This window comes from Salmo salar, chromosome 15 (assembly GCF_965601325.2).
Source record: "Salmo salar chromosome 15, fSalSal1, whole genome shotgun sequence".
Lineage (NCBI taxonomy): Eukaryota > Metazoa > Chordata > Actinopteri > Salmoniformes > Salmonidae > Salmo > Salmo salar.
Genome location: NC_138305.1, coordinates 50004831 through 50030538, shown reverse-complemented (window position 1 = coordinate 50030538; position 25708 = coordinate 50004831). Strand labels below are relative to the sequence as shown.

Genomic DNA, 25708 nt, shown 5'->3' with positions numbered 1-25708 from the left:
CCATTTCAATTGAAAACAATCACAGTAAGGTTACCCAAAAATGATTTTATATTGAGTGCAAGGGGTGCATAACTGGTGGCAGGGAAGTCAGATGCAGGAGAGCAGAACTAGGTAATAGCCGGAGCAGTTTAATTCCTAAACCAACGGCATCAAGAAAATAACAACTTGGGTACAAAACCCGACGCGCACCGGTCAACATGTGCACAAGCACTTACAAACAAACAATACCACACAAAGACATGGGGGGAACCGAGGGTTAAATACACAACACGTAATGAGGGAATGAAAAACCAGGTGTGTGGGAAAACAAGACAAAACAAATGGAAAATGAAAAATGGATCGGCGATGGCTAGAAGACCGGTGACGGCTAGAAGAACGGTGACGTCGACCGCCGAACACCGCCCGAACAAGGAGAGGAACCGACTTCGGTAGAAGTCGTGACATTGAGATAAAAACAGCTGCATTGGACCTTTAAAGTTTGATGTTAATGTGTAGAATTTCATTTTTTAGAACATTCCCAGAATATTGGTAAGAACTGACATGAAATATACATTCTCTGAACGTTCTGAGAACATCGCTTAAGTCACACAATTTTTTGGAATGTTCCCAGAATGTAGTAAAAATATTACATTAAACATGGGAACTTTTAGTGGAATGTTCTGTGGTAGTAATGAAATTCCCACAGAAGAATGTTGTTTCTTAAAGTTCTCTGAACAATTTGAGAACATGACTTCAAAAAGAACCATGTTGGAAACGTTATCTTGAAAGTACTGACATTTCCACAGAAACAGTCCCTCAGAAGAACATTGTTTCTTAAAGTTCTCTGAACTTTTTGAGAACATTCCCAATGTCAAACCATTCGTAGAACCTTCCTAGAATATTACAATAAATTAAATGTAACCATGTGTGAACCTTCTGTTAAAGTAATGCAACACCCCAAAAAGCTGGGTCATTCTTGTAAGTGCAACTCCTATTTTAGTGCAACTCTCATCTTATTTTAGTGCAACTCATCTGATTTTAGTGCCAATATTAAATAAATAAATACAGAAATTTGAACACAATTCCTTGATAACCATTTGAAAACCTCAATCGGTATGGTGTCCACATTCCAGCCCATCAGATTATAAGCATGAGGAGAAATGTACAGATCTAAATGCCAAATGACAGAAAAGATCAGCCCTATCTAATTTTTGGAGTGAACTATCCCTACATACATACAGACTCAGGTGACCTTCCAAACCCCTGATTTTGAGAGCCCTGGAGCATGTGCTCTCTCCCTGTCAACTAAATTAGCATAAATAAACAATTATTTTAAATCCAAATTTTCCACTCTGTCACATCATCAGTCACCTCATCACTTCCTGTGTGTGTTGCAGCGGACGAGGCTCTGCGGTCGCACCACTTCAGCGTGGCAGCAGCGTCGTCAGTGCTGTCTCCAACTCCCTCGGCTTCCTCCATGCCCGTCCTTATCCGCAGCAACACCCTGGTGGACCACCCGCACCAGCACCGCAGCAGCACCCTGGACCACCGCACCACCAACGGGAGCAAGGACACCCAGTCCAGAAAACTCTCCATGTAGGTCCTCTCTCAGCACTCATCGTCCTCCGTCCAATTCCAATAACCCTATTTTACTATGGCATCACCGTTTGAAAAACTGTGTGCCAGCCAGGGATGTGTTCACTAGGAACCAAACAGACTGAAACAGGGAGGGTGCTACCTGAACTTGTCCAATATGAAACTCTGGTTTTCGTTGAAAAACATTTTTCTACGGTGTGAACTAATGCATACACCCCAGGTTCAATAGGAGATGTTAGTTTATCAAGTTTAGATATCTGCACTCACACCTATAGCTTGTTGGCTCCTTCATGATTTACACTATGAGTGAATCCACAACCATACCAAATCCAAACCAAATTAAATGGATTTTGGAAATTGCAATAGACACCATCCCACACCGATGCATTATTTTACCTCTGAGTACACAAATTATGTCAGTGATTTTTGCATTGACACAATCAAAACCAACTTGAACGGCATATCTTTCAGCGTGACTTCTTTGATATTAGTCTTAAGTGACTTTTTGGAACTGCAGTGAAGGAAATACACCCCAGGTTCCAAATAGTAGAGAGTTGTTACTATTTAGCAAGTGAGACATTCCTGTGAACAACTTAATTCCGAGGAAAGAGATAAAACATTAAATGAATGCATTTTAGAGCGACAGAGTTGGGACAAACCAATTAACTTTTAGTATTTTATGCTGCTAAAAATGTAACTTGCAACTGTTTACCCTGCTTATACAGTCGTTGTTTACATAGTGATGTAGCAGTGAAATAGGGTTACTCAAAGTCCACCCCTTACAGCCTCTGGTCAAGTCAACCCTCTAGGCCAGTGGTCACTAAGCCTGGTCCAAGGAGAGACCCATATGGATTACAGGCTTTTGTTCTCGCCCAACACTAACAAACCTGATTTGCCTAATAAAGTGGTTGGCTTTGGAGATAAGTTAAAGCAGGTGTGTAGGTGCTGGAGAAAAAGCCTACGAAGTACACTGTGGGTCCCCAGGACCAGCATAGGAGAGCACTGCCCTAGAGAGCTACAAGGTGGACAGGCTTTTGTTCCAGCACTGAGACGCCTGATTTACCTTGGATAAGCAGTTGGTTAGTAGAATCAGGTGTGCCAGTGCTGGACCCTTTAGCGCTCCAGGACCACGTTGGTGACCACTGCCCCTTGGCGCTTGTGTAGATCTGAAAGGATGGGATAGGTGTAAGAAATATGGCGATAATTTCAACTTAGTCAGTCACAGGGCAAGATTAATCTGTTTTCATATTGTTAATGCTAACACCCAATTTATCAATTTAGATATACATGAAAGGGTAGGGGGGGCTAAGCATTGACGATCATCTTCCACCAAGTCCACTATACAGATTCATCATAAAACAAGGCAACACAAACCTTTACATTACATGGGCATTATTTCAGGTTTAGTTGTATAAGTTTATTAAGAATAACTTTAACTTATGTGATTAGAAGTACAGGCAGGTAACAGCACTTACCACCCCCAATTCTGTTTTCCAAGGCAAAAAGTGAGGGCAAACGGGGTAAGTACTAGAGGTCGACCGATTATGATTTTTCAACGCCGATGCCGATTATTGGCGGACCCAAAAAAAAAGCCGCTGCCGATTAATCGGCCAATTTTTTTATTTTATTTCTTTATTTGTAATAATGACAATTACAACAATACTGAATGAACACTTATTTTAACTTAATATAATACATAAATACTATCAATTTAGCCTCAAATAAATAATGAAACATGTTCAATTTGGTTTAAATAATGCAAAAACAAAGTGTTGGAGAAGAAAGTAAAAGTGCAATATGTGCCATGTAAAAAAGCTAACGTTTAAGTTCCTTGCTCAGAACATGAGAACATATGAAAGCTGGTGGTTCCTTTTAACATGAGTCTTCAATATTCCCAGGTAAGAAGTTTTAGGTTGTAGTTATTATAGGAATTATAGGACTATTTCTCTCTATACGATTTGTATTTCATATACCTTTGACTATTGGATGTTCTTATAGGCACTTTAGTATTGCCAGTGTATCAGTATAGCTTCCGTCCCTCTCCTCGCTCCTACCTGGGCTCGAACCAGGAACACATTGACAACATCCACCCTCGAAGCAGCGTTACCCATGTAGAGCAAGGGGAACAACTACTCCAAGTCTCAAAGCGAGTGACGTTTGAAACGCTATTAGCGCGCACCCACTTACTAGCTAGCCATTAAACATTGGTTACACCAGCCTAAAGAATTGCGAAGAGCTGCTGGCAAAATGCACGAAGGTGCTGTTTGAATGAATGCTTACGAGCCTGCTGCTGCCTACCATCGCTCAGTCAGACTGCTCTATCAAATATCAAATCATAGACTTAATTATAACATAATAACACACAAATACGAGCCTTTGGTCATTAATATGGTCGAATCTAGAAACTATCATTTCGAAAACGAAACGTTTATTTCAGTGAAATACGGAACCGGTCCATATTTTATCTAATGGGTGGCATCCCTAAGTCTAAATATTCCTGTTACATTGCACAACCTTCAATGTTATGTCATAATTATGTACAATTCTGGCCAATTAATTACGGCCTTTGTTAGGAAAAAATGGACTTCACACAGTCCGCAATGAGCCAGGCGGCCCAAACTGCTGTATATACCCTGACTGCTTGCACGGAACGCTAGAGAAGTGACACAAATTCATGGTAGCAGGCAATATTAACTAAATTTGCAGGTTTATATATATATATACTTCTGTATTGATTAAAAAGAAAGGCATTGATGTTTATGGTTAGGTACATTGGTGCAACGACAGTGCTTTTTTCGCAAATGCGATTGTTAAATCATCACCCGTTTGTCGAAGTAGGCTGTGATTCGATGAGAAATTAACAGGCACCACATTGATTTATATGCAACGCAGGACACGTTAGATAAACTAGTAATATCATCAACCATGTGTAGTTAACTAGTGATTATGTTAAGATTGATAGTTTTTTATAAGATAAGTTTAATGCTAGCTAGCAACTTACCTTGGCTTCTTGCTGCCCTCACATAACAGGTAGTCAGCCTGCCATGCAGGCTCCTCGTGGAGTGCAACGTAAGGCAGGTGGTTAGAGCGTTGGACTAGTAACCGGAAGGTTGCAAAAACGAATCCCCGAATCCCTGAACAAGGCAGTTAACCCCCGTTCCTAGGCCGTCATTGAAAATAAGAATGTGTTTTTAATCTGACTTGCCTAGTTAAATAAAAGGTGTGCCTAATGAACACAACCCTGGTAATAACTGACTAACTGCAGTAAGGCAGGACATTATTTTTGGCCACACTTTACATTACATAGGCTTTAGACCAGAGGAACTACAGTACAGGTGGAATAACCGATATATTTATGCTGCCTTCTAAGAACATGCTGATGTGCAGTACTTACTAGAGGTATTGGGGGAAAATCAGACTGAAACAGGGATGGTTTATGTGGACTTTTTGTTTATGTTGAAAAACATTTTTGAAAGATTTCCCATGCGTGCCCTAATGAACATGACTCTGTTGAACTGTTGTCTTTTTGGATGATTGCACAATCCCCACAATTCTGTCAATGCATGTTCAGATATCTGCACTCGCACCTACAGTTTGTTGGCTTCTTTATGTTATACACTTTATAATACACTTTGTGAGTCAATCCACACAAATACCAAATCCAAACCAAAATGGTAAATGCATTTTGGAAATTGCAATAGACACCATCCAACACATGCATTATTTAACTTATGATGAGTACACAAATTGTCAGTGACTTTTTGGAACTGCATTTAAACAATCAAAACAAACTTCAACGGCATATCTTTCAACGTGACCTTTGATATCAGTCTAAGTGACTTTTAGGAACTGCAGTGAAGCAAACTTTCCAATCCCAAATCGACCCATGCCCAGTACCCTCAGTACTTGTGTAGATACTTTTGTATATAAACTCAGCAAAAAAAGAAACGTCCTCTCACTATCAACTGTGTTTATTTTCAGCAAACTTAACGTGTAAATATTTGTATGAACATAACCAGATTCAACAACTGAACAAGTTCCACAGACATGTGACTAACAGAAATTGAATAATGTGTCCCTGAACAAAGGGGGGGTCAAAATCAAAACTAACAGTCAGTATCTGGTGTGAACACCAGCTGCATTAAGTACTGCAGTGCATCTCCTCCTCGTGGACTGCATCAGATTTGCCAGTTCTTGCCGTGACATGTTACCCGACTCTCTGCGAGTTCCCGGACATTTCTGGTGGGAATGGCCCTAGCCCTCACCCTCTGATCCAACAGGTCCCAGACGTGCTCAATGGGATTGAGATCTGGGCTCTTCGCTGGCCATGGCAGAACACTGACATTCCTGTCACTGACATTTCTGCAGGAAATCACGCACAGAACGAGCAGTATGGCTGGTGGCATTGTCATGCTGGAGGGTCATGTCAGGATGAGCCTGCAGGAAGGGTACCACATGAGGGAGGAGGATGTCTTCCCTGTAATGCACAGCATTGAGATTGCCTGCAATGACAACAAGCTCAGTCCGATGATGCTGTGACACACCGCCCCAGACCATGACGGACCCTCCACCTCCAAATCGATCCTGCTCCAGAGTACAGGCCTCGGTGTAATGCTCATTCCTTCGTCGGTAAATGTGAATCCAATCATCACCCCTGGTGAGACAAAACCGCGACTCGTCAGTGAAGAGCACTTTTTGCCAGTCCTGTCTGGTCCGGCGACAGTGGGTTTGTGTCCATAGGCGACATTGTTGCCTGTGATGTCTGGTGAGGACCTGCCTTAAAACAGGCCTACAAACCCTCAGTCCATCCTCTCTCAGTCTATTGTGGACAGTCTGAGCACTGATGGAGGGATTGTGCGTTCCTGGTGTAACTCGGACTGTTGTTGTTGCCATCCTGTACCTGTCCTGCAGGTGTGATGTTCAGATGTACCGATCCTGTGCAGGTGTTGTTACACGTGGTCTGCCACTGCGAGGACGATCAGCTGTCCGTCCTGTCTCCCGGTAGTGCTGTCTTAGGCGTCTCACAGTATGGACATTGCAATTTATTGCCCTGGCCACATCTGCCTCCTTGCAGCATGCCTAAGGCACGTTCACGCAGATGAGCAGGGACCCTGGGCATCTTTCTTTTGGTGTTTTTCAGAGTCAGTAGAAAGGCCTCTTTAGTGTCCTAAGTTTTTATAACTGTGACCTTAATTGCCTACCGTTTGTAACCTGTTAGTGTCGTAACGACAGTTCCACAGGTGCATGTTCATTAATTGTTTATGGTTCATTGAACAAGCATGGGAAACAGTGTTTAAACTATTTACAATGAAGATCTGTGAAGTTATTTGGATTTTTACGAATTTTCTTTGAAAGACAGGATCCTGAAAAAGGGGCGTTTCTTTTTTTGCTGAGTTAATAATGTATGTGGACACCCCTTCAAATTAGTGAATTCGGCTATTTCAGCCACATCCATTGATGACAGGTGTATACAATCGAGCACACAGCCATGCAATCTCCATAGACAAACATTTGCAGTAGAATGGCCTTAATGAAGAGCTCAGTGACTTTCAACGTGGCAGCGTCATAGGATGCCACTTTTCCAACAAGTCAGTTCATCAAATTTCTGCCCTACTAGAGCTACCCTGGTCAACTGTAAGTGCTGTTATTGTGAAGTGGAAATATCTAGGAGCAACAACAGCTCAGGCACGAGGTGGTAGGCCCGCAAGCTCACAGAACAGAACCGGCAAGTGCTGAAGCACATAAAAATCATCTGTCCTCAGTTGCAACACTCACTAGCGAGTTCCAAAGTGCCTCTGGAAGCAATGTCAGCACAATAACTGTTCGTCGGCAGCTTCATGAAATGGGTTTCCATGGCCAAGCAGCCACACACAAGCCTAAGATCACCATGCGCAATGCCAAGCGTCAACTGGAGGGGTGTAAAGCTCACCGCCATTGAACTCTGGTGCAGTGAAAACACATTCTCTGGAGTGATGAATCACGCTTCACCATCTGGCAGACCGACGGACAAATCTGGGTTTGGCAGATACCAGGAGAACGCTACCTGCCCCAATGCATAGCGCCAAATCTAAAGTTTGGTGGAGGATGAATAATGGTCTGTTTTTCATGGTTTGGGGTTGGCCCCTTAGTTCCATTGAAGGGAAATCTTAATGCTACAGCATACAATTAATGACATTCTATACGATTCTGTGCTTCCAATTTTGTGGCAAAAGTTTCAGGAAGGCCCTTTCCTGTTTCAGCATGACAATGTCCCCGTGCACAAAGCGAGGTTCATACAGAAATGGTTTGACTAAATATTTTTTTTAAATTAGGGGGTAGATCAGCTTTAATATTGCAGATAGATTGTGTCTTCCATCAATGTAATTGTCTGCACCCTTTCCAATCCCCCCTATTATTTATATATTTATATATATTATTTTCCCCTAACCCAACTACCCCTCCCCTAATTGGAGTAAACTAATGGACAACAGCAAAAAATTGTTTAAAAAAATTCTACCATTTTTTTTGTAAAAACCTATTTTTGGTTTGTCATTATAGGGTATTGTGTGTTGAGGGGAAAAATGTATTTAATCACTTTTGGAATAACGCTGTAATGTAACAAAATATGGAAAAAGTCAATGGTTCTGAATACTTTACAAATGCAGTGTATTTTACAATAGTTATGTTGTTTGTTTTTAATCCCATTCTTCAGCTACCCTCAATCCCTTCCTTCTATCTCTGAAGACCATTGAGTTTTGATTTATATTTGCCATATATTTTTAACTGCTGTTTCACAAAGCTCTGAATCTATATACATTTTACGGACACAGTATATTTTACATTAGTTATCTTGTTTTTAGTCCCACCCTTCAGCTCCACTCAACCCCGCCGATCTATCTCTGAACACCATCCAGTTTAGATTTCTAGTTGCCATATATTTTACAATGTTGCTGATATTTCACAACAGTTCTGAACCTTTCTATTCTCATAGTTTCTACAGATTGTAAATTAAATATACATTTTTTTTGCTAAAAGTGTTATATTATTGATAAATTGACTGACTTTTCAAATCACAGAGCAGTGCTATTTGCAGAGTTAGCTCCAGGTAAATGTTGCAATTCTTCAGCCATTCCTGAACCTGTGACCAAAAACAAGCTACCAAAACAATTGGTTGCAAGGATTTTGTATAATTTAAATTGAGAAATTCTAAGTTTTGAATCCGGCAGTATTTTGTGTATCAGTTCATAAACCATGTGCCATGGACTTATTACATTAAAAATCTCTTCCCAACTATTTTGCAATCTACAGTCGTGGCCAAAAGTTTTGAGAATGACACAAATAAACCATTTCACAAAGTCTGCTGCCTCAGTTTGTATGATGGCAATTTGCATATACTCCAGAATGTTATGAAGAGTGATCAGATGAATTGCAATTAATTGCAAAGTCCCTCTTTGCCATGCAAATGAACTGAATCCCCCCCAAAAAACATTTCCACTGCATTTCAGCCATGCCACAAAAGGACCAGCTGACATCATGTCAGTGATTCTCTCGTTAACACAGGTGTGAGTGTTGACGAGGACAAGGCTGGAGATCAATCTGTCATGCTTGAGTTCGAATAACAGACTGGAAGCTTCAAAAGGAGGGTTGGAGTCATTGTTCTTCCTCTCTCAACCATGGTTACATGCAATGGACACACGTGCCGTCATCATTGCTTTGCACAAAAAGGGCTTCACAGGCAAGGATATTGCTGCCAGTAAGATTGCACCTAAATCAACCATTTATCGGATCATCAAGAACTTCAAGGAGAGCGGTTCAGTTGTTGTGAAGAAGGCTTCAGGGCGCCCAAGAAAGTCCAGCAAGTGCCAGGACCGTCTCCTAAAGTTGATTCAGCTGCAGGATCGGGGCACTACCAGTACAGAGCTTGCTCAGGAATGGCAGCAGGCAGGTGTGAGTGCATCTGCACGCACAGTGAGGCGAAGACTTTTGGAGGATGGCCTGGTGTCAAGAAGGGCAGCAAAGAAGCCACTTCTCTCCAGGAAAAACATCAGGGTCAGACTGATATTCTGCAAAAGGTACAGGGATTGGACTGCTGAGGACTGGGGTAAAGTCATTTTCTCTGATGAATCCCCTTTCTGATTGTTTGGGGCATCCGGAAAAAAGCTTGTCCGGAGAAGATAAGGTGAGCGCTACCATCAGTCCTGTGTCATGCCAACAGTAAAGCATCCTGAGACCATTCATGTGTGGGGTTGCTTCTCAGCCAAGGGAGTGGGCTCACTCACAATTTTGCCTAAGAACACAGCCATGAATAAAGAATGGTACCAACACATCCTCCGAGAGCAACTTCTCCCAACCATCCAGGAACAGTTTGGTGACGAACAATGCCTTTTCCAGCATGATGGAGCACCTTGCCATAAGGCAAAAAGTGATAACTAAGTGGCTCGGGGAACAAAACATCGATATTTTGGGTCCATGGCCAGGAAACTCCCCAGACCTTAATCCCATTGAGAACTTGTGATCAATCCTCAAGAGGCGGGTGGACAAACAAAAACCCACAAATTCTGACAAACTCCAAGCATTGATTATGCAAGAATGGGCTGCCATCAGTCAGGATGTGGCCCAGAAGTTAATTGACAGCATACCAGGGCTGATTGCAAAGGTCTTGAAAAAGAAGGGTCAACACTGCAAATATTGACTCTTTGCATCAAATTCATGTAATTGTCAATAAAAGCCTTTGAGACTTATGAAATGCTTGTAATTATACTTCAGTATTCCATAGTAACATCTGACAAAAATATCTAAAGACACTGAAGCAGATAATGTTGTGGAAATAAATGTTTGTGTCATTCTCAAAACTTTTGGCCACGACTGTATATGGTGTGGAAGAACTTGAGTGGCCTGCACAGAGCCTCGATCTCACCCGCATCAAACACTATTGGAATGAATTGGAGCGCCGACTGTGAGCCAGGCCTAATCACCCAACATCACTGCCCAACCTTACTAATGCTTGTGGCTGAATGGAAGCAAGTCCCCGCAGCAATGTTCCAAATTCTAGTGGAAAGCCTTCCCAGAAGTGTGGAGCTTGTTATAGCAGCAGAGGGTGGACCAACTCCATATTAATGCCCATGATTTTGGAATGAGATTGGCCAGGTGGAATTTCTACCATATCGCATACACCTCATCCTCAGATTTAACACCCCCGATTCAAATAATCAGAACCTGCACTCATACCAGCCTTTGCCAGGAGAAATTGCCCAACTCGTATGTAAGGGTGGGAGCTAGGGGTCGATTTGGCATAGGTCACTCCTTGTTTACTACTTATTAACTTGTTTACCCAATGCTTACCTGCACCTCCTGTATTCTGTTCTCTGTTTTCCAGACAAAGGAAGTCCAACTCTTTCGGTATGCAGTCGGGGAGGGAGTAAAGCTGGCTATATGGGGCGATGACAGACCCCTTAGTCCCCGGCGATGACCTTGAGGTCAAGGCATTGTGAAGAACTGGGTGGCCACGACCACTACACCCCTGCTCCGATGGTCATCCTTCTTCATCTATCTCAAGTTGTCAAAAGTGTGCATCTGTCCTCCACCTGCTTCAGGTTCCAAATGACAAACAAACCCTAATAAACACTTCAACATTGGCTCGCGGGGGAAAGACGTCCGGAGTCTTAATTACGCCAATGGGAAACAGAACAGACATCGAACCCATCTCTGCCTTATTCCACAAATACTCGTAACTCGTTCCATTTAACAAAAAATAAGTCATTACAAACAAAATATGTAACAGTATGCATTTTATTTGTACTTTTATTTATTGGCAATTTTTTTCTGTATTATAGCATGCTTTGAAAAGTCTCTTCTCTTATGTTTTATATTTTCCCAAATGGCTATTGAAGAAAAAAAAAAGCAGTTTTTATGACTATATGATCCAACACTTGTGATTGGTACCGGAATTTCTCCATCCCACCAATGAGATTGTGCCTGGTGCCTCTGAAGCGCCTGAGTGATCCACCCATGCCAACCCTCACCACCCAATCAATAAACCTGTGTTGAATATGTGACATGATAATGAGCTCAACTTACTTACTTTCTTATTCTAATATAAAGCATAAGTCAGTGAATGACTTTTTGGGGCTGGTTCTCTCGGACACAGATTAAACCTAGTCCTGGACTAAAAAGCATGTTCAATGGAGAATCTCCTAAAGTCGTTTTTAGTCCAGGACTAGGCTTAATCTGTGTCCGGGAAAACACCACAGAGTTTGTTAGTACTTTGTTCTGTTTTAAACACAATTGGTCCCTATAGGTTACATAGTGCAAATGTTATTATTTTAGAGTACAGCAGGCAAAACATGTTCAGCGCCTTTAAAATGACAAATTAAGCCTCAAAGGGAGGGAGCAAAAAAGAGAGGGAGAGTAGTACTTAAGATGAAGGCAATTGCATAACTGCTCAACATATTGGTATGCAAATAGTGAAAACTATACATTTTGTCCAATTGCATTCTGACCTCAAGTGTCACTATATCTGAATATGACCTATAGTTCACCAAGTAAATCACCATAAGGATGCATTAATACTATCTACAGACACCTATGGTGCCCTGCAACTTGAGTGTTTATAAGAGGACAATACAGGCAGACAAGACCATTAGTTACAGTGTTATTACTCAACCACAAACACCTATATGACACAATGGTTACGGTTGCAGTTACTTCTTGGTGGGGTCGATCACCCTGCCCATGAAGAGAATGCTGCTAGTGGCCTGGTGGTAAATTAGGAAGAGGAAAGGCCGGTTCACGGTGAGCCGAGGAGGTAGACTAGCGAAGATGTTCGGGGCATGAGCATTCCCGGTGCTGCTTGTCTCGTCCACGATGATGGCCGCCTTGTGCACAACCTGAAACCACAGAATAAAGCTAAGAAAGGATTGTATGGTTAAGACGTCAGGAAAGTGAATAATGCTGCCAACTGGCCCCAGATCTGTTTGTGCTCTTGCCTACTCCATTGCTGTCCAGTATCCTGGTCAAGCCAATTGCCATTGTCATGACATTGACAAAGAGTGGCGAGTTGGCATGATAGTGCTAATAGACAACTGGCAGCACGAAGCTGATGGAAGCCTAATGATGCCTTTCGAAAATGCAGCTTCCTTAGATCCCCCATTAGCTTTTGGGTCCACAAAAAAACACAACATGACAAGTAACAAAACACTGATAGACAAGGAAAGTCACACAAATGTAAAATACAACAATATACAGTGCATTTGGAGAGTATTCAGACCCCTTGACTTTTTCCACATTTTTGTTACGTTACAGCCTTATTTTAAAATTGACATTTTTTGTAATTTTTTTGGTCAATCTACACACAATACCCCATAATGACAAAGCGAAAACAGGTTTTTAGAAATTTTGGCAAATGTATTAGAAATACCTTATTTACATAAGTATTCAGACCCTTTGCTATGAGACTCAAAATTGAGCTCAGGTGCATCCTGTTTCCATTGACCATCCTTGATGTTTATACAACTTCATTAGAGTCCACCTGTGGTAAATTCAATTGATTGGACATGATTTCGAAAGCACACACCTGTCTATATAAGGTCCCACAGTTGACAGTGCGTGTCAGAGCAAAAACCAAGTCATGAGGTCGGAAGGCACTCCTCAGTAAAAGGCACATGACAGCCCGCTTGGAGTTTGCCAAAAGGCATCTAAAGACTCTCAGACCATGAACAAGATTATCTGGTCTGATGAAACCCAGATTGAACTCTTTGGCCTGAATGCCAAGCGTCACATCTGGAGGAAACCTAGTACCATCCCTACGTTGAAGCATGGTAATGGCAGCGTCATGCTGTGGGGATGTTTTTCAGCAGCAGGGACTGGGAGACCCGTCAGGATCAAGGGAAAGATGAACAGAGCAAAGTACAGAGAGAGATCCTTGATGAAAACCTGCTCCAGAGCGCTCAGGACCTCAGACTGGGGCGAAGGTTCACCATCCAACAGGACAACAACCCTAAACACACAGCCAAGACAATGCAGGAGTGGCTTCGGGACAAGTCTGAATGTCCTTGAGAGGCCCAGCCAGAGCCCGGACTTGAACCCGATCGAACATCTCTGAAGAGAACTGTTAATAGTTGTGCAGCGACGTTCCCCATCCAACCTGACTGAGCTTGAGAGCATCTGCAGAAAAGAATGAGAGAAACTCCCCAAATACAGGTGTGCCAAGTTTGTAGCGTCAGACCCAAGAAGACTCGAGGCTGTAATCGCTGCCAAAGGTGCTTCAACAAAGTACTGAGTAAAGGGTCAGAATACTTATGTAAATGTTTTTTATTTATTTATTCATTCATTATGAGGTATTGCTTGTAGATTGATCAGGAATAAAACAATGTAAATCAATTTTTGAATAAGGTTGTAACGTAACAAAATAAGGGAAGTCCAGGGGTCTTAATACATTCCGAATGTACAAACAATGCAAAAAATAAATACAATTTTTGTGTGTCCCCGCCGTTCCATGAGTTGTTTTTTATTCCGTTTTTTTACAGGTAATTTTACTGTTTGCTTGAGTAATTGGAGATTTTCAATGCAATTATGGCTCTGTATAAAACTGCATTGCCGTGAATTAGTTTTGGACTTGGGAAGAGACCCCTGGTGGCATGTCTTGTGGGGTTTGTATGGATGTTTGAGCTGAATTTTATTTGATTATGCAGACAATCTGGAATTTGTCAGTACTATTTTTTAGGCAGTGGAATTACTTTAGCTTCCTTCCACACCTGTGGACACATACACAGTCTTGTATAACTAACCTTGTGGGGACACACAATTCAGTTCCATTCAAAATCCTATTTTCCCTTACCCTAACCTTAACCCCAAAACCTAATCCTAAACCTAACTGTATCTCCTAACCCTAAAACTAACCCTATCTAAACCTAATTCTAAACCTAACAGTAAAATCGAACCTTAACCTCCTAGAAATAGCATTTGACCTTGTGGGGACTAACAAAATGTCCCCAGTTGGTCAATTTGTTTTTGGTTTACTATACTTGTGGGGTCTTCTGGTCCCCACAAGTAAAGTTAAACACACACACACACTCCTTTATGCGTTGGTTAAAGATATAGAAAATAGCGGTGGCAATACAGTCTGCTACCGTTCTCAATAGTTTCCCATCAAGGTTGTCTATACTTGGTGGCTTATTATTGATAACTATAGTTTTTCCACCTCTCCCACACTAACTTGACCAAATTCAAAACAGCAATCTTTCTCTTTCATTATTAGATATTTTGTACAAAAATACTGTATGATGGTTTAATGTTGTCATTTCACTACTGAGTTTTACTAGTGAAATAGTCATTGAAATAACTGGCAATATCGAAAGGTTTTGTTATAAATTAACCATCAACTTCAATGAACGATGAAGATGAATTGGGTTTTCCACCCATGATATTATTTAAGGTACATCAAAGTTTTTTTCCATTGTGTTTTATGTCATTTATCTGTGTTTGATAATATAATGTATTCTTCTTTTTGTTAAGTTTAGTCACATTTCTCAATTTACAGTATGTCAACCAATCAGCTGAGCAGCCCGACGTGTTTGCCACCTCTTTTGCATAATTTCTTTGAACCATACAATTTTGCAATTCATCATCAATCCAGGGGGCTATAATAGTTCTCACAGTTAGTTACTTAACAGGTGCATGCTTATAAACAATTACTTTTTACAAATACTTTTACAAATACTTGCAGTGCTGCATCTGGATTCACTTCCTCACACACATCAAACCAACATACATTGTCTTCAACAAACAAATCCTGAGGAAACATTTTGTATTATCTCTTATAAATTAATTTAGGCCCAACATTTGGCACTTTTGATTTCCTTGTTATTGCCACAATGTTATGGTCACTACAGCCGGGAATGGAAACTGATATTGCTTTGGAGCAAAGCTCTGCAGCATTAGTGAATATATGATCAATACAAGTGGATGTTCAACAGTCACTACAAAGATACAGAGCTCCTTCCAAACTGAGTTGCCGGGAGAAAAAGACAACCACTCAGGGATTTCACCATGAGGCCAATGGTGATTTTTAAATAGTTAATGGCTATGATAGGAGAAAACTGAGGATGGAACAACAATATTATAGTTACTACAAAACACTAACCTTAATGACAAGAGTGAAAAGGAACAATTAAAAAAAAATATCACAAAAGACACATCCTCTTGACAACAGGACACTAAAGTAATACTGTAAAAAATGTGGCAAAGGAATTAACTTTTTGTCCTAAATACAAAGTGTTATATTTGGGGCAAATCCAGCACAACACATCACTGTGTACCACTCTCCATAATTTAAAGCATGGTGGTGGCTGCATCATGTTATGGGTATGCTTGCCATCGGCAAGAACTGGGGAGTTTTTCAGGATGACAAGAAACGGAATGTAGCTAAGCACAGGCAAAATCCTAGAGGAAAACCTGGTTTAGTCAGATTTCCAACAGACACAGTGACAAATTCACCTTTCAGTAGGACAATAACCCTAAAACACACAGCCAAATCTACACTAGAGTTGCTTACCAAGACGACATTGAATGTTCCTGAGTTGCCTAATTACAGTTTTTACTTAAATCTATTTGAAAATCTATGGCAAGACTTTAATGACTGTCTAGCAATGATCAACAACCAACTTGATAGAGCTTGAAGGATTGTAAAAATAATGGGCAAATATTGCACAATCCAGGTGTGAAAATCACTTAAGAGACTCACCCAAAAAGAAAATAATTGCTCTGCCAAATATGTTGCTATAGTTTGTAAAATCAATGACATTTTTCCTTTCACTTTGACTTTAGACTATTTGTGTAGATTGTTGACAAAAAAGACAATTAAATCCATTTTAACCCCACTTTGTAACACAACAAAATGTGGAAAAAGTATAGGGGAGTAAATACTTTAACTACGGCTAAACGCATCACACGATTCAAATTCAAAAAGGTAGTTAGTAACCACATTTTTTTTTTTACTTTCAAAACGTTCAATACAACAAACCGAGCTCTCCCTCGTGTCATACCGGATGTTCACACGCTTACCGGATGTGAACGTACAAACCTTTTTAAATGTACTAACCTTTTTAAATGTACTAACCTTTTTAAATGTACTAAAAGGTTAGTACATTTAAAAAGGTTAGTACGTTTTAAAAAAAACATTTAAAAAGGTTTTTAAATGTACTAAAAAAAACGTTTTAAATGTACTAACCTTGACTTGTCTTACTCTGGAAGACTTTGTCTTTACTGTGAATGAATGCATGACATTCTGAGAATAACGTTACCAAAGAAATCGGTTTGCCAATTTAACTTTGGGAAAGCACTGATATATATTATCACATAATATATTATTATTTTAAATCACTTTATTATGATTTTGTAGCAACTCACTTGTATTCACTTGGGGCTCTGATGAGACACATTGCTTTGGGAATATTATGAAGCTTTTCATTTTCTGTTAGTAAAAAGTCGTTTTCAGTGGCCACAAGTTACCAAGAGCCCTTGGCCTTCAGCAAGATGCCTATTCCTGTCTTCCCTTTCACAGAGACAATTAACCCAAACAGTATAAAGTAACCACAGGTGGGCATTCAAGACACCGCTGGAAGTGGGATGCATCTAAAATTATTTTTAGTCCCCCACCCACCCCACAGTGGGTATCTATCACTCCTCCATTATCTTAGTCTAACACTTGAGCAAGAGGCCGTCAAGTGACATACAAACACACAGTGGTAGACACACTTATGGAGACACTGTGACAGACACGTACATGAGGGAGAAATACATTCACACTGATGAACAACACACAGATATGCACACTCAATGACGGATACACACACACACTAATGGAGAAACACCAGCTCACACACACACACACTGACCTCAGAGAGCCTCAGGCCCGTTTCCCCACCGATGCCAGAGAAGTCAGCGCTGTCCTGGAAGACCTCGCTGATCCCCAGGCCTGGCAGGACCTTCTGCAGGGAGTATGACTGCTCCAGTATAAATCTAGGCAGCTGCACCTCTAGCCTTCTGCAAATCACAGGAAGTGACATCATAATCATTAGGAATGGGTCACATGGCCAATGGTTGAGTGTTTGAAGTTCTAAAAAAGCAAATTAGTAAATTATTAGAATATATACTCCAGCATTTACTCTATCAGCATTGTCTTTATTCTCCAGCATTTTGGATTTGAGATCAAATGTTTTATATGAGGCGACTGACATCTTTTATTTGAGGGTATTTTCATGTCCCCAAAACATGCTAACCTCGCACCATTACCAATAACGGGAGGTTAGCATTTTTGTTGGGGTATGATATTTATGCCTAACTTTTTCATCAACTCCAATTCGGCTGGCGGCACAGAATATTCTCATCCTAGTCCATTGTTGATTCATACTACAGTTTACTAAATAGCATAAATTACAGTAACAAAACCCATTTGGCTTCAACGAGTATAGGCCTTTACGCATTGCACTTCTCAAATAAAAAATACTATAAGCTCCCGTAAATTGTATTGTATGTGTGAGGCACGTTCTCAATAAGCAAAATATAGCCTAGGCCTACCGTTCTTATGGCGTTATAGGATTGAAATAATCTGAATAGCCTATGCTTGAAGGAGCACTCCTCTGGTAACCGGACAAGAGGCACTCATGAAATGGTGACGGATACACGCCAAATGGAGTATGCATGAGTAGACCATTTAGAAACCTTTCATGGATAGGCTACTTAGCTAATGCATGGCCAGGATAAGAAAGACACCAGATGCTTTGGTGTTGAACCAACTTTCGTTATAGTAAGGTAAGGGTGGCCAACTACGGCTTGTTTTTTTCCACATTTTGTTACGTTACAGCCTTATTCTAAAATTGATTAAATAAAAATATCTAATCTACACACAATATCCCATAATGACAAAGCGAAAATAGGTTTTTCTAAATGTTTGCAAATGTATAAAAAAAAAACAATAAAACAGAAATACCTTATTTACATAATAATTCAGACCCTTTGCTATATGAGACTCGAAATTGAGCTCAGGTGTATTCTGTTTCCATTGATCATCCTTGAGATGTTTCTACAACTTGATTGGAGTCCACCTGTGGTAAATTCAATTGATTGGACATTGATTTGTAAAAGCACACACCTGTCTATATAAGGTCCCACAGTTGACAGTGCATGTCAGTGCAAAAGACCAAGCCACGAGATCGAAGGAATTGTCAGTAGAGCTCTGAGACAGGATTGTGTTGAGACACAGATCTGGGGAAGGGTACCAAAAAATGTCTGCAGCATTGAAAGTCCCCAAGAACACAGTGGCCTCCATCATTCTTAAATAAAAGAAATTTGAGCTGGCAGACCCGGCCAAACTGCATAATCGGTGGGGAGAAGGCCCTTGGTCATGGAGGTGACTAAGAACCTGATGGTCACTCTGACAGACGTCCAGAGTTCCTCTGTGGAAATGATAGAACCTTCCAGAAGGACAACCATCTCTGCTGCACTCCACCAATCAGGCCTTTATGGTAGAGTGGCCAGACTGAAGCCACTCCTCAGTAAAAGACACATGACAGCCCACTTGGAGTTTGTCAAAAGGCACCTAAAGGACTTTAAGACCATGAGATACAAGATTCTCTGTTCTGATGAAACCAATATTGAACTCTATGGCCTGAATGCCAAGCATTACTTCTGGAGGAAACCTGGCACCATGCCTATGGCGAAGCACTGCGGTGGCAGCATCATGCTGTGGGGATGTTTTTCAGCGGCAGGGACTGGGAGACTAGTCAGAATCAAAGGAAAGATGAACAGTGCAATGTCCAGAGAGATCCTTGATGAAAACCTGCTCTAGAGTGCTCAGGACCTCCGACTGGGGCAAAGGTTCACCTTCCAATAGGACAACGACCCTAAGCACACAGCCAAGACAACGTAGAAGTGGCTTCAGGACAAGTCTCTGAATGTCCTTGACTGGCCCAGCTAGTGCCCGGACTTGAACCGGAATGAACATCTCTGGAGATACCTGAAAATAGCTGTGCAGCGACGCTCCCCATCCAACCTGACAGAGTTTGAGGATCTGCAGTGAAGAATTGGATAAACTCCCCAAATACCGGTGTGCCAAGCTTCATACCGAAGAAGACTGGAGGCTGTAATCTCTGCCAAAGGTGCTTCAACAAAGTACTGAGTAAAGGGTCTGAATACTTATGTAAATGTGATATTTCAGTTTTTTTTTTTATCTGTTTTTGCTTCATCATTATGGGGTATTGTGTGTAGATTGAGGACCAAAAAACAATTTCATCCATTTCAGAATAAGGCTGTATCGTAACAAAATGTGGAAAAAGTCTAAATACTTTCCGAATGAACTGTATAGCCTACATGGAGGGGTTTTTACACACATCCAAAATAATAACAGGAGCTAGCTAAATAGCCTGCATAGATAAAAAGGAGGATGTCCAATCACTGTTTTGCTGCTGACAATCTACATATTTTATTAAAGCTTAGGTGATTAAGATGAATTTTAAAGCGGTCTCACATATTGATAGACTTGACTACTTGGTGAATGCATTGGGCATAATTTTCTGTTTCTAAATACGAGGTTTACGGGCACAAAGAGCACATCTTTCTTGTTCCATGTGCATATGGGCACTGTGTATCACAGCTGGATAGGCTGAGCTTCTGTAGTCAAAATCCATGGCATAACTAACCACGTTGCCGCTAAGACCAGCTTTCGTTTGGTCTTAAACATCCCCACCAGCGCATACTGAAATTGGTACCTTGGCGCACGTTTTTAAGGACACACTTCAGATATTGCCACCCCTCCCACATCAGCCACCCCTCATATAAGACAGGTAAATGACCAATCCTGGCACTAGGGTTAGGAAATTGAAGAGCGCTGGCTTTATCAGGTCGAAATCACAAACTAGCGTGCCTTTGAAAATTGCGCTGACTTAACACCAGACGAAAATAGAGCTCTACCAAAGTTAGGAAGAATTTTGGTCCAAATCGGAAGTTAGGTACTATATTTATTGAAAATTATATGAATCCTAGAAACTAAAATGGCAAAATTAGGTGCAATCAATTAGCTTAATTTCTCCGATCAAATTATATTTCAACAAAATAATGTTTCAGGAATGCTAATCTTATTCGTTTTTAACTACAGAAACGATTTCAGCACAATCTGATGCATTTTTAGGTTGAACGACCCATGAACTACATATAAGCAACCCATTCCATTGTTGTAGTCCAATCCAACCTACGTCCTCTTGAGTTGTTTGAGCCAGCCTTGGAAGCGTTCTCCCGTGATCTCCTCATCGATGGAGGTGTAGTCCACGTCCTCGTCGGGCAGAAGCACCAGCATGGCGGCGCCACCCGTCATGGGCAGCTTCAGGACACCCAGTTTGAGAGAGCGGTCGTACGCCAGGTAGTACTTGTCGGAGCGGAACATCATGGGAACCATGGCAATTTTGTACTTGTTCACGTAGAAGCGCTCGTCCTGGGTGAAGCTGGTATTGAAGGTGAGGGCAAACTGGCCTGGTGAGAGAAACAGAAAAGGGAATCAAATAGAAAAGATACATGTTGCTGTCACAATTGATATACATGTTGACGTCACAATACCCAACCTCACTTCCACACGAACAAGGCTGGGAGCAGCATCATCCACAAAGCAGTGCTAATAGAGCATTTGCAGATGTTAGGTGCCTTGTTCAATGCATCAACGGCAGTGAATGGCACCTGGAAAGATATGTTTATAAACAGACTGTGCTTACAATAATCTCATTCCCAGACACTTCTGCCCTTTGTGCTTCAGCCTGGGGGCATGGTTATGTTTACAAAAGGTCATAAAATACAGGTGTAAAATACTGTATAATATAATAATAATAACAACAACATTTGCCATTTAGCAGACGCTTTTATCCAAAGCAACTTTTTTTGCGTATGGGTGTTCCAGGTAATCAAACCCATTATCCTGGAGTTGCAAGCACCATGTTCTACTGAACCCCTGTGCCTACTCCTCACCTTGAAAGAAGACGGCAGTGATTAGCATCATCTGGGTCTGGGGGTCGATGGCGCTGACCACCTCCTTCACCTGCTCCCTGGTGTAGGTGGAGAAAAACTGGTTGATGGTGTCCTTGGCTGCCCCGTCGCTATAGTCCAGCCCCTGGACATTTCCTCCATACTTGGTCTGCACAATGTCTCGGTAGGTCGAGTCCACTTTGAACTGCTGGCGGGGAAGGATGCCGATACCCTGGTTCACAAACCCGCTCTGGGCCATGCTATCCCGGACACTCTGGAACAGTTCTGGCATAGAAAACAATTGAAAATGTACATTTGAAAAAAAAAATCTGACAAACACAAACAAACAGAAAAATTATGGAAACAATACAGGGTCAGCCGCAGAGCAATGTAACTTTTTTGAGGTGAAGTGCCTTGCTCAAGGGCACAACGGCAAAATAATCTGATACCAGGAACTCTTCGGTTACTGATTCGTTTCCTCCTCTAGCCTGGGATTTCAATCCACCACCACCCTCCCACTTACTGGTCGGCATCTCTATTCTCTAGGGATAAATACCTGGGATCCTTAGGTAATCGAGAGCATTCAGACTCAGGCCCTGAAGGAGTTGCTCGCGTGTAGAGCCGTCAGCGCCACTCATCAATGCAGCTAAACCCAGAGATACGGTGAATGGGGAGAGAAGGACGTTGTCATCAGTGGTGCTAGCAATGGCACGGTACAGCCGGGCGGCGAAGTCAGCATTTCTGGTGCTCAGGTCCTGGATTTCCGCAGCGCTGGGCTCCTGTGCCAGGAGGGGCATGGCGAGAAGTGGGATGCACGCCAGGAGGGGGAGGAGTCTGGATGTCATGGTTCTTCCTCCGCTTTTCTCAGCTCGCAATGGAAACAAAATATACATGTTTTAAGCAAAGTCTCCTAAGCAAGTTAAGTTCAACACTAACACATAAACATTGAATTAGTCTAGCGTTAAAGGTATAGTACACTCCAAAATCAAAGGTTGTCTGACATTTTCATACAAAACAAATGGTCTAAAATCAATAATATTGGAAAAAAATTGATTTTGGGGTCCACTATCTTTTTAATATTTATATAATTATGTACAATATGTAATAGGCTATTAAAATTATAATATTCTATTAGGACAGTAAAGAACCTACATATTACAAATGATACATTTGATGGGCAATGCAGACAGTGCTACAGTAGCTTCGGGACCACAACTAGGATCCTGTATATAGTATGGGATCCTAGTTGCGCATCATTCAGGTGCCTGTCGTCCGAAATTCATTACAGCCCTAAAGTGTTCTGTTAAAAAAAACTGATTCCACAAAATAGGATCACTAATCTAAAAAACTGTCAGTGTCCAGAGTAGCTGAGTAAACTCCACTTCATAAATCTCAATGGAGTTGACTTGCGAAGAGTGTCAGCGGAGTGTACCTCCGACTACATCGAGTCGGTATCAGTTGATACTTTTTTAATGCGTACCTTCTACCTAAGTCTGTCCTGTGTATTGCATTATTTTCTTTGGGTGCTGCAATCCGTCATTTTTGTTCAAAGGTCTGTGGCACCGTGAAAGTCATGGGCAGAGGCGTGGCTGAAGGACTCCCAGTGCAGCACTATGGACAGCGGCACTGGCTGCAGCACAGTGGACAGTGGCACTCAGTTTAGCAATGTGGAAGGCTGCACTACCTTCAGCACCAGGCCAGCCGAAGACCGCGCCACAGCTCTGTTCACCCAACACACCTGTGCAGGATTACTAAATCAGCACACCTGCAAAGCATTCCCTAATCAACTGACTGGTACAAGACTGCAGGCTGGACCTCGCTCAAGTGGAGCAGTTAGGAAGACAGCCAGAGCGTGCCTACGCTCCCACTTCTGTAGTCGGTCACACCTCACTCTTCCCGACAAGGTCCAATTCCGGCTTTTTTTTTTTTTAAAGAATATCCAGTCACTTCTGGGTAACAATTAAGTGATTCTTTTCAATTAAAATGGTAAAAAAATATATTTTTAAAACTGCTTCTTCGCAAAGAGGATTTTCTCAATTATGAATTTTGCTAGGAATGTCTGAGAGTGGTCTGAGTGGGAAAGGGAAAACTGAAAACTAGCTGTTATTGGCAGAGAGATTTGGAACTCTTTCTTATTCGTCTATTAACTAAATTTACCACCTGCTGATGTTACCAGGCAGGCCAAAATAAATGTATCTTACACTTAAAGGGCATTATCATTTTCACAATTTGACAGTATTATTCCAACCTCCATACAAAATATTAGGAACAACTTCCTAATATTGAGTTGCACTCTTTTTAACAGCCTCAATTCGTTGGCGCATGAACTCTACAAGGTGTCAAAAGCATTCCACATGGATGCTGGCCCATGTTGACTCTAATGCTTCCCACAGTTGTGTCAAGACTATTTTCTCTATGCAGATTTTAGAATATTTGTATGAAAATGTATCTCCAATCAGATGGAAACCAATTATGTATATAAACCCTGGATTGCTGATGCTATGTATTGGACATTAATATAATAATAATAATAATATATGCCATTTAGCAGACGCTTTTATCAAAAGCAACTTGCAGTCATGCGTGCATACATTTTATGTATGGGTGGTGCTGGGAATTAAACCCCTTACCCTGGCTTTACATGTGCCATGCTCTACCAACTGAGCTACAAAGGACTACCATCGAGAGGCTTTGAAGTCACCAGTTAGTCAGCCATATTGGCACTCCCCAGTAGGAAAAGTCCTCCATAGGAATGAATGGAATTCTACATTATTTCAATGAAATGTTTTAAGGACAAAATGACATATACCATTAGTCATCTCAAATATATAGACTTTAAGGAAATTATCTTTATATTGTTTTGTATGTTTAGCAACACATAACATAATTTAAAAGTATGCATTAAGGTGTCTGTAATATAATACATGTGGCAACAACGAATGAAGACATTAGTAAATGCATTTATAGAGCTTCCAAAAAGTGCCAAGATGGAGGCGTGGTGACTTCAACAGCGCCCCCTATCAGTCATCTAGTGTATATACAAATCATTGATGGAAACCCAGCTACTGAGACATAAATAGGATGGGCTGGTAGGTTGTATCAGGCTCGTTGACCTTTATTAAAGTACCTTTTTGAATTGATTTTGGGGGGAGGTTTAACAGATTATGGCCCTGATCTTGGGAGATGGGGTGCTATTTATGTGCACATTCCAAAACCATTTAAACCATTCATGAATAGACAAATAGCAAGAGTGCATCAAAACACCGTGATATCGTTGTATAAAATAAAATGGAACCCTAATCTAGCTTTAAAATGTACATCAATTTGAGTTATGGCAAGAGACATGGCAATAATATTATTATGCGTAGGCAATTTCAATAGCATGGGTGTAACGAACGGGGTTTCTTCACCGAAGATGCTGCGACACTGAATAGCAACTCATATTTTAAAATAGAAAGGACGATAGAATACTTACTTTTGCACTAAAAAGCCTGGCTGGAAATTGATCAGGATAACGTCACAGATAACAAAAAATACGTCTGTGAAGACCTCCGTTCCGCAGGCAGGAATAAACAAGACCGAGCAAGAATAAGGCCATGAACTCGGCGATTTTCCTTCAAAGTAAAAGTCATGCAAAGAAGAATACAAAGAGTAGAAATTCGAACAAATTTATGAGGAAATGTTAGCAGTTTAACAATATGAAAACAGGAATAAAGTGAATCGCCTTTATAACACAAATAATATTATACTATTGACATTATTTTAACAGCATTATAAGTGATGATTACTAGATAGTTATCAAGGTAACAACAGTAATACAAATAAAACATTATTTATAATGCTACTATTAATAATAACAGTAATAACAATATTAGAAATAACATTATAATTATAATAATCAACTTTAGAAAACACTTTAAATCTCATTGTTAATTAGCCCATTCATTTTGGACGTAGTAAAATGGACACTCCTTTTATAGAGACACAACATACACATAATTGTGTATGGTGCAATATATATTTTCAGTATGAAAAAATTATTGGATTTAAGCTGATTGGCCACTCTTTATGGGGCGCCAAATGAGCAGCGACACTCATCTTGGTGTAAACTCTGTGGATTTGGAAACTAGAAGTGCTCCTGAGTAGAATG

General features: G+C 41.0%; 2 protein-coding genes across 4 annotated transcripts in view; one reads left to right on the top strand and one right to left on the bottom strand.

The window, feature by feature from the left end:
- ppp4r4 (protein phosphatase 4, regulatory subunit 4) overlaps nt 1–11617 on the top strand; it is a 152532-nt gene extending 140915 nt beyond the window's left edge. For all 3 annotated transcript variants that reach the window (XM_014145076.3, XM_014145077.3, XM_014145078.3), the window contains 2 exons: nt 1377–1575; nt 10931–11617. In XM_014145076.3, coding sequence (XP_014000551.3) covers nt 1377–1575; nt 10931–10976 — 245 coding nt within the window. In that variant the 3' untranslated portion in view covers nt 10977–11617. The remainder of the gene's footprint in view (nt 1–1376; nt 1576–10930) is intronic.
- On the bottom strand, nt 11326–25182 carry serpina10a (serpin peptidase inhibitor, clade A (alpha-1 antiproteinase, antitrypsin), member 10a). Its single transcript, XM_014145081.3, has 6 exons — nt 25034–25182; nt 22115–22426; nt 21562–21843; nt 20802–21075; nt 17448–17595; nt 11326–12440 (listed from the first exon to the last, which is right to left on the bottom strand). The coding sequence occupies exons 2-6, from the start codon at nt 22401–22403 to the stop codon at nt 12255–12257; spliced, it is 1179 nt and encodes a 392-aa protein (XP_014000556.2). The 5' UTR covers nt 22404–22426; nt 25034–25182; the 3' UTR covers nt 11326–12254.
- Nucleotides 25183–25708: the final 526 nt, after the last annotated feature.

Bases quoted from the DNA above. Each gene is read 5' to 3' on its own strand.
- serpina10a (XM_014145081.3), bottom strand. From the start codon at position 22,403: ATGACATCCAGACTCCTCCCCCTCCTGGCGTGCATCCCACTTCTCGCC. The intron at 21,076-21,561 runs GTGAGGAGTAGG...TTCTCTCACCAG, and splicing joins CACTGCCGTCTTCTTTCAAG to GCCAGTTTGCCCTCACCTTC. The intron at 17,596-20,801 runs GTAGGTTGGATT...TGTGATTTGCAG, and splicing joins CTCAAACAACTCAAGAGGAC to AAGGCTAGAGGTGCAGCTGC.